We start from the raw sequence: 12,631 nt of genomic DNA on the forward strand, positions 1-12,631 counted from the left end.
GGAGTGACGGAAAATGGAAAGTTAGGTAAAGCAAAACCACTGATGAACTTATTAAAATGGAATAAAGATCTTTATTTTCCAAAATCCCACAGGTATAGTTGCTGCCTAGAAATAAAACGAGTATGAGTATCAAAAAAATCATTTCAACAATGCAAGGGTTTTGGTTTTTGGAGAGGTGTTACGTAATAAAAGTCTAAATTGTTATTACCATTTTATTCAGATTATAATACAAAAGAAATTCCAAACATTAAACACAGAGCGGCAATATTTCCTTCTAATTTTTTTATATTTATAATAACCTTTCCAGAAGCCAACTAAACCCCTGTGGAGACGACAAAACTGTTGGGAGGGAAGAAGAAACCGACCGTTTGTGACATCCCTTAAAGGGAAAACAGGACGCTCCGCAGCCCCCATACAGGAGCGAGTCTCCTCAATTATAAATACTAATTATCTAATATAATTTAAAACTAAAACTAGACGAATACAATTATAGGTTAACCAATCAAAAGAATAAGGAGAAACGACAAATATTTATATATTTATATAAAATTGACACACTCAAAAAGTTTATTTATTTAGATAGGCAGCACTGCGCTTGAATACGGCGCTGGCCTAAAGAGACGAATTGGCGCACAATATTCGCATTAAGTCGCAGACTGAGCACGGGCAGCTAATACTCACACCAAAAGAAACTCTAGGCAACGTCGGATCACAGCAACACCGCATTTATATCAGGTCGGCCACATTCATTGGCATTTCGTCAATTTTTGTATTATAAAACTGCTCAATGTCCTTGAGCGTACGTTTATCCTCTTCCGTCACAAAGTTTATGGCCACGCCCTTACGACCGAAACGTCCACCACGGCCAATCCTGGAAACCACAAGAATCATCAAAATTTCACCATAACAATCACCCACTAGTTTAAATTAACCAGCGAGTTATTGATAGAAACTACAAGCTATTTCTGGTAGACAATCGATAAATGACGTCAATTGTTTCAACCCCTAGACAAGATTTAAAAAATTGAGAGATAAACAGTCTCTTAGAAATGTTTATGACTCGGCTTAAGTTTTAAAAACTTTTACAACAAAAGCTAGATTTATGACAGAGTCGTTTTTGCAGTAAAGATTTGTTTGACTTTTGGGGTGAAACGTCTGACACTACAACTCAACATTATATTCCGACTTGAAGTAATTTCCAGACATGCCATATTAAGATTACCAAAATCGTTAACACTGTACGGGTTTTTTGCTTAAAGCTGATTATTAGTAAAATAAACTAAATTAAATTAAATTTGGTTAAATTACACCAAAAACTCTAACAATGATAATTAGGTGATGCATACTGATGATGAAAGTGTTATTTATATGAAGAAAAAAAAAAACAAACTAAAAAAACGACACCATAATTTAGGGGTCCATTTTTAATTATTTGGCATCAGAAAATGAGTAGAACCACAACTGTGAATGTACAGGTTGAAATGTGCATGACCATATCTTCCGAGTCTTAATTTATTACCACCGAAACTTTCCAGTCCTGGATTTACACTTTTTTAAAACCAGTTTTCGCGGTGCATTGCATAAGCACTGTTAAATTGAAAGAACCAGAAAGAAGTTCCTTTTTTTTTTAAATGATGTGGTTACCCACGCAATGCCGCGTCAAACACAAATCCAGTGATAAAACCAGAAATTAAAATTAATATAAATACAGTTATTACATTCCAATCACTCTGACTCTGACGCATAAAAAGATCACATCGGCTTTTTACAAAACATAAAATATCATACCTATGAATGTAGTTTTCCCTGTTTGAAGGCAAATCGTAATTAATAACTAGTGAAACTTGTTGAACATCTATCCCTCTAGCAAGCAGATCCGTCGTGATTAAAACTCTAGATGATCCTGTCCTAAACTGACGCATAATGACGTCACGTTCTCTTTGTTCCATATCACCGTGCATGGCTGACACCGTGAAGTCTCTTTTGTGCATATTTTCGGTAAGCCAATCGACCTTACGGCGAGTATTGCAGAAGATTACTGCTTGAGTGATGGACAAAGTATCATACAAGTCACATAGGGTCTCCAGCTTCCAATCCTCCCTTTCTACATAGACGAAGAATTGTTTGATACCTTCTAGGGTTAACTCTTCTTTTTTTACGAGGATACGTACGGGGCTACGCATAAACGACTTCGTTACATCCAACACGTCACCTGGCATCGTGGCCGATAGAAGAATAACCTGCAATTATAGAAATTTATATCATTAAAAAAAGATCATGTAAAGAAGATAATAAAAGTTTAGCCATTTCGTGAAACGTCGGATAAGTGGCAACGACATATGTAAATGAGCTTTGAAAAAAGTCGGCAACCAGAACCAGATTGTGCAAGATCAAGATCACACCTATCAGGAGAAATTACTACCGTTAAGATAAATATCAAGGCTTTACAAAAACCATTTTCATATTCCCAATTATTTCAGGTCAAGTTCAATGGAAACAATTATGACAAAACTTGTTACTGAAATTATTTTCAGAGAACCTTGTTACAAGTTGTAATAAATCATATAACTGTCAATTACGATAAAAAGTCTGATTTGAAAGAGTTTGATGAATCAATAATGGACAAAAAATCGACGTTTTCAACGACTCCAAGACGGAAATTTATGATTTATAACAAAATAATTGTATGTTGAACCATAACTGTACATGTTTTGCTTCTCATTCTTGTGAACAATAGTTAATTGGATTTTGAATAAGAATTTAAGTAAAAACAGATTAGATAAAAAGAATCTAAAAGTCCAGACAGAATTTGAGCAGCACATGTCTAACAAACACACAATACGGTATATAATTATCATGAGTACCTCAAGGACTTGGTGTTGATTTAGATAAGATTATTCATTTGGCCACTTTAGTATCAATAATTATGTAATTTCCTAGAAATATTTTTTATTCTGAATCACAGGACGACAATCATGGTGAACATTAATTTGATTGGTGTTGCTATGAGCTTTAATTTAAAGAGTGCCGGAAGCCACTTGAAATGAATCTAAAAGTACTTAAAACCAAAGTAATTACCTGAACATCAGAGTTGAGCATTCTGAAGACGTCGTGAATCTGATCCTTGAAACCACGAGACAACATCTCGTCAGCTTCATCCAAAACAAACATCTTGATGTAATTAGCCCTTAATGACCTCCTATTGATCATATCAAAGACTCTTCCTGGCGTTCCCACAACAACGTGGACACCAGCTTCCAACTTCCGCATGTCTTCCCTGACATTAGTACCTCCGATGCAAGCATGACATTGGGCATTCATGTAGTCACCAAGAGCAATGACTACCTTCTGAATTTGTTGGGCTAATTCTCGTGTAGGAGCTAAAATCAACGCCTGACATTCCTTAAGTGTAGTGTCTATTTGTTGAAGAATTGATATTGAAAAAGTGGCGGTTTTGCCGGTACCAGATTGCGCCTGCGCAATAACATCGTGGCCCTTAACACATGGTATGATAGCCCTCTGCTGGATCGCGGAAGGTTTTTCAAAACCATAAGCATAGATGCCTCGCAGCAGTTCCTCTTTGAGGTTCATGTCGTCGAAGTTGTCGACCACTTCTTCCCAGTTGGATTCGATGACACCGTCGGGGTCCATTCCCGGGGGGCCATCGTACGCCTGAGATTCCTTCTCGGAAGCGGGACCGTTTTTGTCCCATTCTTCTGTTCTAAAAGCATCAAGGATTTAGTGAAACGACCTTCAGACGAAGGTGATACAAGCGCAGCATATGTTTGGGCGCGTCGGGGCCACGAGGGCGCTCTCAAAAGCGCCAATAGCCCCCATATCGCGCTAAAATTACATAATCCACATGGTTTCTTCACGTGGAGCGTGGAAGTAACCAGACGATTACCGCACGCGGGAGATTTTCTTAGCCAAGACGGCTGAATCTATTTATAAGCTAGACTTATCCGCATCACGCCATTTTCTGCGACAGGGTTAGAACGCCGCAATATTTAAAAATTGCTGAACATGCCTATGCGCCATGTTGGCATGAGGCAGTGTGAGTTCACGCCGAAAAATTCCACGGAAAGTGACTAAAGTACACGCCTTGTGGCCACTCTGACATTGCCAATTTATCAAACACAGTCACAGCGACATTGTAAGTTACAATTTGACATAAAACACGACTTAATTATTGTCAAAAAAACAAAACTTACCTTCCTTGGTTCACTGACATGATTCACTCGCGTTGAGTTAAACGGAAAGACTTCCACTGCTAGATGCAAGGTGTTATATTCCTACGCCAAGGTAAATCTGGACCCAGAAATACAAAACGAACCGGGAAAACAATTTTTTCTTGACACGACAAGTTCTGTGAAAGATTTGTTCACTGAACACGAGCGTTGTAGAGCTTGTGATTGTTAATTTATGCGCGAAAATTGTACGAAATCGTCGTACAATTTTTTACTGCGGACAAATATGGTCGCGGTACCGTTCTCCCACGTCGGAAGTTGCTCTCACTGTCAAATTGAAGCGCGAAAATTTAAAGATTGCTTGACATGTACACTGCGAATTTTGTCAGTTTGTTGTCGGGATATGACAACCGATTTGCACAAAGAACAAAAGACGGACTTGTCCTTACAATGAAAAAGACGTCCCTGTATGATGGTGCAAACAGCTTCTCATTATTTGCATTATTCTATGAGTTGCAACGAATTTAATAAAAGTGTCATTTCATTTTATGGAAATTTACATCCAGAAAATTAAAAAGAGAAATAAAACACTAATTACTTGGGCTGTTTTTATTAACATAAATTGTTTTCGTAAGTTGTTCAAGATAAGTTTATTCCTAAGAGAATTAACTAACATAAGGAGCAAAAAATCGTACAAAAATTCTTATTTTTATCCTAACTTAATGAAATTTTGTGCATTGGTTTGTGATGCGAATAAAAAACTTTCAATTTAAATTCAAATTGTGAGAACAACCTTCAACAAGTAATGGTAAAAACTATAAAACTAACAAAAGAAGATTTGCGAGGTTTTATAAATATTATTTCAATTATACAACTTATCGAATTGTTTTATATTATGAAAGCCACGCTCTTTCAAAGATAATCGAAAAAGCATTGCTCGCCTATGTATTACAGTTATGGCAAAAAACAATGCAAAATTAGCACGATACGTGTGAAATTTGTTGTTATAAAACGATAAAATTTGAACACAATTAATTAACAAACTTAAATTACCAGTCCTTAACTTATTTGATAAGCGTTAGATGTGTGGAATTGAACATTGTATGTAACTGTAAACACATAATAACAACGACGAAAAATACATTTTGAAATTTACAACTTTCTTGGAACAATCCTTGTAATATCAATAAATTTAACGTATATTAGAGTATACATATAAAATGAAAAATATTGATGGTCCTGTGGTCAGCTGAGTTTTTTGGACCAAAATTTATTTCAGACAACTCAACAGAACTCGTATTGCACATCATTCATTTGTACATAATGTATTCCTAAATAAATAAAGTAAAATATAACAAAAGAGTTTTCAGGCAATCTTAACAAGTGACTGTACAATAACTATTTCTTCACAACCTGCTGTGAAAACCTCTAGCTTAAGACATAAATATCACAATTGTCTGACAATACAGATAATGGTTACAAAAATGCGCATCCAAGTATTAAAAATAAGACAGTAATGGGAAAAATCATATAAATGGACATTCTAGGATGACACGTACTAACTAAAAAAGTAATATCATCGCCTTCATGGTCAATACCATCTCTGGTAGGCACCTCAACGATCACAGTGTCATCAGACCAAAACGACAATGGGAAACTACATTCGGTCTGATTGATACAGTCATTTCCTTTGGAAGAATTTGTATAATGATACGTGGGTTTGTAGATATCAAAAATAGCATGTATATCATTTTTCACGAAATCGTTATCTGAATAAAAAATATAGTAGTAATATCCATCACGAGCTACCTCATGTTCAGTAACCATGTGATTACTTTGTTCTAACTCCCTAACGTTACTACAGTGATCACTGGGAGGAAACCCCTCCGTTAGAAGAATTTGTCCATCATAACAAGTCAACAAATCTGTTTCAAAACTTGAAGCACTGCTTTCTTCAGGCTGTAAAGCAGTGATGTTGCGAGCATTGCCCCCGTGGGCTATATGTCCGTCCAAGGCTGTTAAATCGCGCTTGACTCGATTATTTTCGTTTTCGTTAAGTGCGTGTTCAAGTTTTTCAACAGATTTTCGCCTCGTGTGCCTTTTGTGATGCCGAGTTTCATCAGTTTCATTATTTGATTTAGTTAAGGTACTTGTTGCAGTCTTATTTATTGCTACATTTCCATCAGACAGCTTAATTCTACCCTTATTAAGACGCGTTTTGACATACAACGTTACATCGTCCTCATTGTCATCTTCCGCAGCTGTGTTCCTATCCACCAAGTTGTTATCAACGACCCCCATCATTTCAGCCGCATTTTCAAACGTGACTTTAACTCTGTTGTGTTCTTCATCCATTTTGGCACCATATTTTTGGAAGTTGTGTTCAAGAAGGCCACAAGTTCTCAGATTCTTTTCACCTCTTACAACTAGAATTCTAGAACCGTCAAATCGAGAACATACCCGTAATTTTACAATTGCTCCTTTCAGAAGGAAGAAGCCCCAATATTCTAAGGTGTCATCAGGTAGAGTCATGGACTTCTTCAATCTGATGTGTTTACGTTTCTGGCTTAAAGTAGGTTTTCCATACAACTGGAAAGCATTGAATGTTGAATTCATTCGAAGACTATGAGAACTACAGAAAACTGAAGAGACTCCATCTACTATTGCTACTACATCTGATTCAGCCACTGGGTATGTAACATCAGCGAAAACACTGTGCCTCAGATATAATGGGAGGATTATCAATATTGCTGGGAACAATACTGTTAGCAAGAAGAATGCCAAGACTCTTTTAGCACCATGAATTTGACCCATTTCTGCAAAAAAATGTTCAATGATAAGCAGGTGAAAAAACCACTGTAACCTTTGGCTGTGAACACTTAATATAATAACGGAGAGCGAATGTAGCGGCTAAATTATACATTCAATCTCGGGGGGGCTATCACAACTTGCAGTAAAAAATGTCAAATGTAAGCATGTGACACTGTAACATTGTAAACATGGAAAGCTTGGAAGTGTTGGATTTTATTTTATAAAGTTGTTAAATTTAGCGTAAACCAATAAATTTGTTTTATTTACATTTCTAATTTTGAAGTTGTCACTGTCATAATTGTCAAACTTATGTCAAAGTAAAAAATATTCGGAACGCCATCTAGCCTTGGCGGGAATTTCAAATAAGATTCAAATTGTCCTAAATTAGTGGTTATCATTGTAATTATACTTAAATAATTCAACTTACTGTGCAAACTCGAAATAGAGCTATACTTGTATCCATTGTAATATGAGACATGGCTAATTGAATTTGTTGTTCCTGAATTCTTCATGCTTCAACGATGATTTATAACAAAATGTTTGGCCGTTTTTACTTTTTTGCGTCTGTTATGATGCAACATCAATTAATTATCACATAAACTTGTTTACATTTTCAATATTTTTGATATTCAAGGATACACTGAAACCGTCGCCTTTCAAGGAAGTTGTTTTGAACCAACTTCAATGGTTCACTGCAAATTCGTTGTTACTCTTCATAAATATGTTATTTAACGACTAACAAAGTTCGACTGATTGATCCTTGTTATCACAATTACAGTAAACAAGAAATATAAATGTGTCGCTTCCCCACTAGAAACGATGAGATAGTGACAATTGTGTTCTAAAAATGTCTAAGTTGTTTTACGGATTTAGAAGTTTCAAGTCTTGGAGATTACATACAATTTAACTGATTAAATAAGTGATGATAACGGACCAGAGCCATGATCTTTTATTTTTTTATTGTAAGTCTGAAAGAAGCGCAATCCGTAGGTACAATAAAATTGGGAGACAATAAATTATTTCATATTTAATAATGCTGGTCTGGTAATAATCAATAATAAAAATTTGCTGAACATTAATAAATCTGTTTATTATTGCTTTTAGATAAACTGATAACGTAAATGACGCAAATAAATCAGAACACCCGCACACGTCATGTAATTTTTGCCAAAGTTAAATTTAGAGCAAAAGAATTGATAAGGATGATAAAGTCCTATAGATTAAGTCGTGCATGCAAATATTTTAAAATCAAAATTGTACTGTTTTTAGAAGTGCAATAATTATTTAAAATTTTACCGATTTTAATTTTTTCTTTATATTTTGTTTCGAGACTACTCTTACTGTGATGTCCAATTTATTCAAATTATAAAAATGTGTCTGTAAATTTGTACGGGTCAATTAGAAATATAATTATAATAGAAGGAAAGACCAAGTCCATAAACTACGATGTTTATCATTCAATTGTCTTCCGTTTAAAATGCCAGATTAGTCTAAAATACATAAATAAAGTTTGTATCATATATTTTATTGTCACTGTTACACAGAACGTGTTAATTATACTCCAATTACCTAAATGGAGTCATAAAAACAAAATAAAAAAAAATTACAACAAAAAGAAATACATAATAGTTATTGTTTGCTATCGCGGAGTTTGAGTTGTATTTCCATAAAACCTTTCAAGCTTATCAAAAAAAACTTACCTGAACAATTTATTTATTATCGTGTAGCATTTTCATTTTTATATTTAAATATCATCTTAATTAAATGTACCGCCAATTAGGACCAATTAGGAGAGATCATTTTGACAAATCAAGTGTCAACAAATAACCTAACCCAACTTTCTAACTTGTCAGAAGTGTTTTTAAAATTTAAAAGATTTGAAACTCAGTTCTTTGTTTAGAAGATGACCAGTGAAGAAGAAAATCTTCAAACTTGTAGAGCATGCTTGTTATTATCACAAAAAATGTGTCCAATTTTTGAAACGGCGCTTGATGCAGACACAACAATTGTCTCAATGTTGAATTATTTCTCAATTAAAGTACGTACATTTCCACCGTTTTATTTATTAAAACAGGTAATTACAGATAATAAAAGAAGACCACCTACCAAAAGGTCTATGTCCTCCTTGTGTGAGCAGTTTATGTACAGCCTACAAGTTTATGGAAACCTTTATGAAATCTCAAAAAATTTTAACAGACAAAAGTGGCAAAAAGTCCAGTGTTTTAGATTTCAATGGGATTAATCAAATTAATAGTTTGGAAGAGAGTGAGCCTGGTATAAATGAAAGTGGCGTTTACATCAAAAGAAGTATGAACCCTTCATTTAAAAAAAATGAAGAGGCGTTTGAAGAAGATGTCACCATCACCTGTGATGATGACAGTGACGAGTCTGTTGATGAGGACTACTTAATAGCAAAATCAGTGAGACTCACAGAAAAGTGGAGGATGTATAAAAATGACACCACTGATTCAGACTCTGATCGAAACTTTAAACAAGTACAAAAAACAAATTCAGAAGGATTGGAAGAAACTTCTACCAAACCATCAGATCCTTTAGATTTAGTCTCATGTCCCATTTGCTCACACTTTTTTGAGAATTCATCTCTACTTACCAATCATGTAATCCAACACAATCTTCCACTAGAGTGCAAAGACTGCTGTTTGCGTTTTATTAGCGTAGACAGTTATCTCAAACATTACCAAGAACATAAATACAGTTGTAATATTTGTAACAAGTGGTTCCTTACCAGAGATCTCTGTAGCGCACACATAAAAATGCACAACAAATGTAAAAAGTTTGTATGCACAGGGGAAAATTGCACAAAAACATTCAAGAGCAAACAAGCTCTGAAGAGTCATTTCGAGACCATGCATAGCGAAAATAGGAATTTTTTATGTAACTTATGTGGAGCAGCTTTTAAAAACTGCGATAATTTGCGGTATCACATCAAAAAACATCAGGGACCATCGCATATTTGTAAGGATTGTGGACAAGGTTTTATGCAAGCGGTGCATTTAAAGGACCATATGTGGAGACACACCGGCGAAAAACCGTTCAAGTGTTTAAAATGTGAAAAGAGTTTTCTCACAAATAAACACTTGAAACGACATACTGAAAGCCATTGCGGTACTGTGAGAAAAAAGCGATCGCAAGATTAATTAATTAATAAAAAAAACTTCCATGTATACAGTCTTTTTTGGGCACTTTATAGAAAATCCACCTGAATGTTTTAAAAATATATTACATTTTTTACAATAACATAGATATACAAAAAGTTAAGCTGCTATTGCAGTAAAGACAAGTACTAAATTTTATTTTAAATTATATTCTCCAAGCTGTCACTCCCAAAATAAAAACAATAAAGAAGAAAATTAATGTAAACATGTAAAATATGACGAGATTGATATTGGTACATCCTTAAAAATATAAATTGATTGTACAACAGTTAAGCCAAAAGCTGTGAGTTGAGTATTAAGCTAAACTGCAGTAACAAGAACTTGAATCTTCTGGATGATCTTTGTTATCAACTTGAAAGTTACCATTTAAAGCAAAAGATTCCCACAGTCCTGGGGTTTGAATTATCTGAAAACACGATTTCTAGTTTGTAGACTAACCTTTTTTGTTTTACCTTATGAACTAGTTCCTCAAAAGCACACTGGACACCATCTCTAGTTTTTGCACTTGCTTCAATATACAAAGTTTGATGCTTTCTAGCGAATTTCATTGCTTCGTCTCTACTAACTTCGCGGTTTTCCTGTAAAAATTAATTTGACGATCTTGACAGTTACAATTAAGTGTACATACCATATCAATTTTATTCCCAACAATCATTTTTACAATATTGGGCTTTGTTGAGTACGTTTCTAATTCATTTAACCACGTTTCTAATTTTGCAAAGGTAGAATAATTAGTGACATCATAAACTAGAATAGCTCCTTGTGCTTCACGATAATACGACGGCGTTAACGTTCTAAATCTTTCCTGCCCTGCAGTGTCCCATATTGCTAACTTTACTGTATTCCCGTCGAGCGACAGTTTTTTAGTTTTAAAATCAACGCCGATTGTTAATGTTTGATCAGGGTCAAAGTTGTCTTCAGTGAATCTAACCAGGATACTATAACCAGATTTTTTATACCTTGTATTCTATGTGGTTATTTGTATTTACCTCGACTTTCCCACACCGCTTTCTCCAATTATAAGGATTTTTAAAGTTGTTAACACTTCTTCGTCCATTGTTTTCACTGATTTTGCGTCGTTCCAAAATAATGACTATAATAAAATTATTTAAATTATAAGCTGGAAAAAGTATTAGTGTATGAATGGATTAAAAGGTTTTTGATATGCAGGTTTTGTTAGCACTGACAATGAGTCGTTAATGCGTGATCGAAGAAAAACGAAATTAAATTTACATTAAATTATTGGCACTTTTGACAACCACATTGACAGGTATGTGTCATTGTTTACATCACACCCATCGGTAATGCAGATACCTAGAATACGAAAATTATTTTTTTCGAAATTTTTTACTACAGGGGTCTTAAATATACGTAATTTTATGATGTTTATGTTTAGTTGTATCACAATTACGAAAAGACTGAAATGTAGTCTAAAAAATACCAATTTAAATGACCCAGAACAGGGCCATCTATTATTTTTTGCCATGAAATTAAACTCGAACAATGCGTAAAAAAGTTCCTTTATTAATGGTATTATCTCGTAATTAAAAATATCTTAATTCTAACTGCTAATTAATCCTAAATAGTCGTCCATTAAGGTTCCAATGGCAAACTAAAACAAAGGGGATTAGGAATTCAAAATCACCCTTTTGTATCTTACAATTCCAGTGGCGTCCACTCTGGTACCCACAATTTTAAGTCTAATTTCACCCTCTGCATGAATGACCACATCTTCATCTTTAGTTTTATAGCACTGGGGGTTCACATTGGGACAAAATTCCATTTCTGCTGGTATAGACTGCAACACTTGTTAAAGACTTGGTTCATTTGATACTGAATTGAACTTACATGATGAGAAATAAAACATGATAATGGACCAATTTCAGCAAACATCCCAACCTACAATTTCATTGAATAATTCACTCTTAATTGTGATTACTTGCATTACCTTATTTACTTGACGCACAACAGCATCAAGTACTTCCCCTTTAAAGGGTCTAAACACTATAGCTTTATATTTTACCGGATACACCACGTATCCTTGTCCTGGCAAAATTAGACCTGCCCCTATCCCATCAATGGTGGTGACAGCAATAACAAAGCCATATCTACAGATATATTATATTAGTATACAAATGTTATGCCGAATTTAGCACTCACTTTCCAGTACAAGTTCCTTCTACTTCGGAATACAATTTTGCCTTGACTTTTTCATGTAATTGGGGCCCAAAGTATTGGGGGTGTAACAAAATTTCATGTTCTAGTGAAATCTAAAAAACAAAACGTTTTAATGTGTAAAATTTAAACGTAAATTAGTGTTTTACATGATAAAACATTTCTATTTACGACGAAATGACTTTCCACTCAAAATATCAAATTTCGTTGTTAAAAGTGGGGTTATATTTACATGTCAAATGACCGGTACAACTTTTGACGCGGGCAACTAAAATTAAAATT

The 12,631-nt window shown here is 34.5% G+C and overlaps 5 protein-coding genes across 8 annotated transcripts; 1 reads left to right on the top strand and 4 right to left on the bottom strand.

The window, feature by feature from the left end:
• Positions 1–43: 43 nt before the first annotated feature.
• On the bottom strand, positions 44–4,337 carry eIF4A (eukaryotic translation initiation factor 4A). Of its 2 annotated transcripts, XM_088036157.1 has the most exons (5): positions 4,212–4,337; positions 3,079–3,721; positions 1,789–2,240; positions 682–871; positions 44–105 (listed from the first exon to the last, which is right to left on the bottom strand). In XM_088036157.1, exons 1-4 carry the CDS (start codon positions 4,229–4,231, stop codon positions 727–729), a joined length of 1,260 nt encoding a protein of 419 aa, XP_087892283.1. In that variant the 5' UTR covers positions 4,232–4,337; the 3' UTR covers positions 44–105; positions 682–726. The 2 variants fall into 2 exon arrangements, with proteins under 2 accessions (XP_087892283.1, XP_087892282.1); XM_088036156.1 differs by having other exon boundaries at positions 44–871.
• A 444-nt stretch (positions 4,338–4,781) lies between these two features.
• Positions 4,782–7,764, bottom strand: LOC148174777 (uncharacterized). 2 transcript variants are annotated; one of them, XM_088037075.1, is made up of 2 exons: positions 7,426–7,764; positions 4,782–7,003 (listed from the first exon to the last, which is right to left on the bottom strand). In XM_088037075.1, the coding sequence occupies exons 1-2, from the start codon at positions 7,508–7,510 to the stop codon at positions 5,664–5,666; spliced, it is 1,425 nt and encodes a 474-aa protein (XP_087893201.1). In that variant the 5' UTR covers positions 7,511–7,764; the 3' UTR covers positions 4,782–5,663. The 2 variants fall into 2 exon arrangements, with proteins under 2 accessions (XP_087893201.1, XP_087893203.1); XM_088037077.1 differs by lacking the exon at positions 7,426–7,764 and adding an exon at positions 7,051–7,336.
• A 996-nt stretch (positions 7,765–8,760) lies between these two features.
• LOC148174778 (uncharacterized) lies at positions 8,761–10,163 on the top strand. The gene is made up of 2 exons (XM_088037177.1): positions 8,761–9,036; positions 9,083–10,163. The coding sequence occupies exons 1-2, from the start codon at positions 8,902–8,904 to the stop codon at positions 10,154–10,156; spliced, it is 1,209 nt and encodes a 402-aa protein (XP_087893303.1). The 5' UTR covers positions 8,761–8,901; the 3' UTR covers positions 10,157–10,163.
• A 58-nt stretch (positions 10,164–10,221) lies between these two features.
• Positions 10,222–11,488, bottom strand: Rab18 (RAS oncogene family member Rab18). Of its 2 annotated transcripts, XM_088037178.1 has the most exons (5): positions 11,408–11,488; positions 11,164–11,267; positions 10,803–11,112; positions 10,627–10,752; positions 10,222–10,580 (listed from the first exon to the last, which is right to left on the bottom strand). In XM_088037178.1, exons 2-5 carry the CDS (start codon positions 11,229–11,231, stop codon positions 10,470–10,472), a joined length of 615 nt encoding a protein of 204 aa, XP_087893304.1. In that variant the 5' UTR covers positions 11,232–11,267; positions 11,408–11,488; the 3' UTR covers positions 10,222–10,469. The 2 variants fall into 2 exon arrangements, with proteins under 2 accessions (XP_087893304.1, XP_087893305.1); XM_088037179.1 differs by lacking the exon at positions 11,408–11,488 and having other exon boundaries at positions 11,164–11,401.
• A 190-nt stretch (positions 11,489–11,678) lies between these two features.
• Positions 11,679–12,619, bottom strand: Polr2G (DNA-directed RNA polymerase II subunit Rpb7). The gene is made up of 6 exons (XM_088036591.1): positions 12,499–12,619; positions 12,335–12,444; positions 12,123–12,282; positions 12,023–12,073; positions 11,835–11,972; positions 11,679–11,786 (listed from the first exon to the last, which is right to left on the bottom strand). Exons 1-6 carry the CDS (start codon positions 12,508–12,510, stop codon positions 11,736–11,738), a joined length of 522 nt encoding a protein of 173 aa, XP_087892717.1. The 5' UTR covers positions 12,511–12,619; the 3' UTR covers positions 11,679–11,735.
• Between the last annotated feature and the right edge of the window lie 12 nt (positions 12,620–12,631).

The sequence above is a fragment of the Gnatocerus cornutus genome, chromosome 5 (genome assembly GCF_029298725.1).
Source record: "Gnatocerus cornutus isolate USDA-ARS CGAHR chromosome 5, icGnaCorn1.1, whole genome shotgun sequence".
NCBI classification, from domain to species: domain Eukaryota; kingdom Metazoa; phylum Arthropoda; class Insecta; order Coleoptera; family Tenebrionidae; genus Gnatocerus; species Gnatocerus cornutus.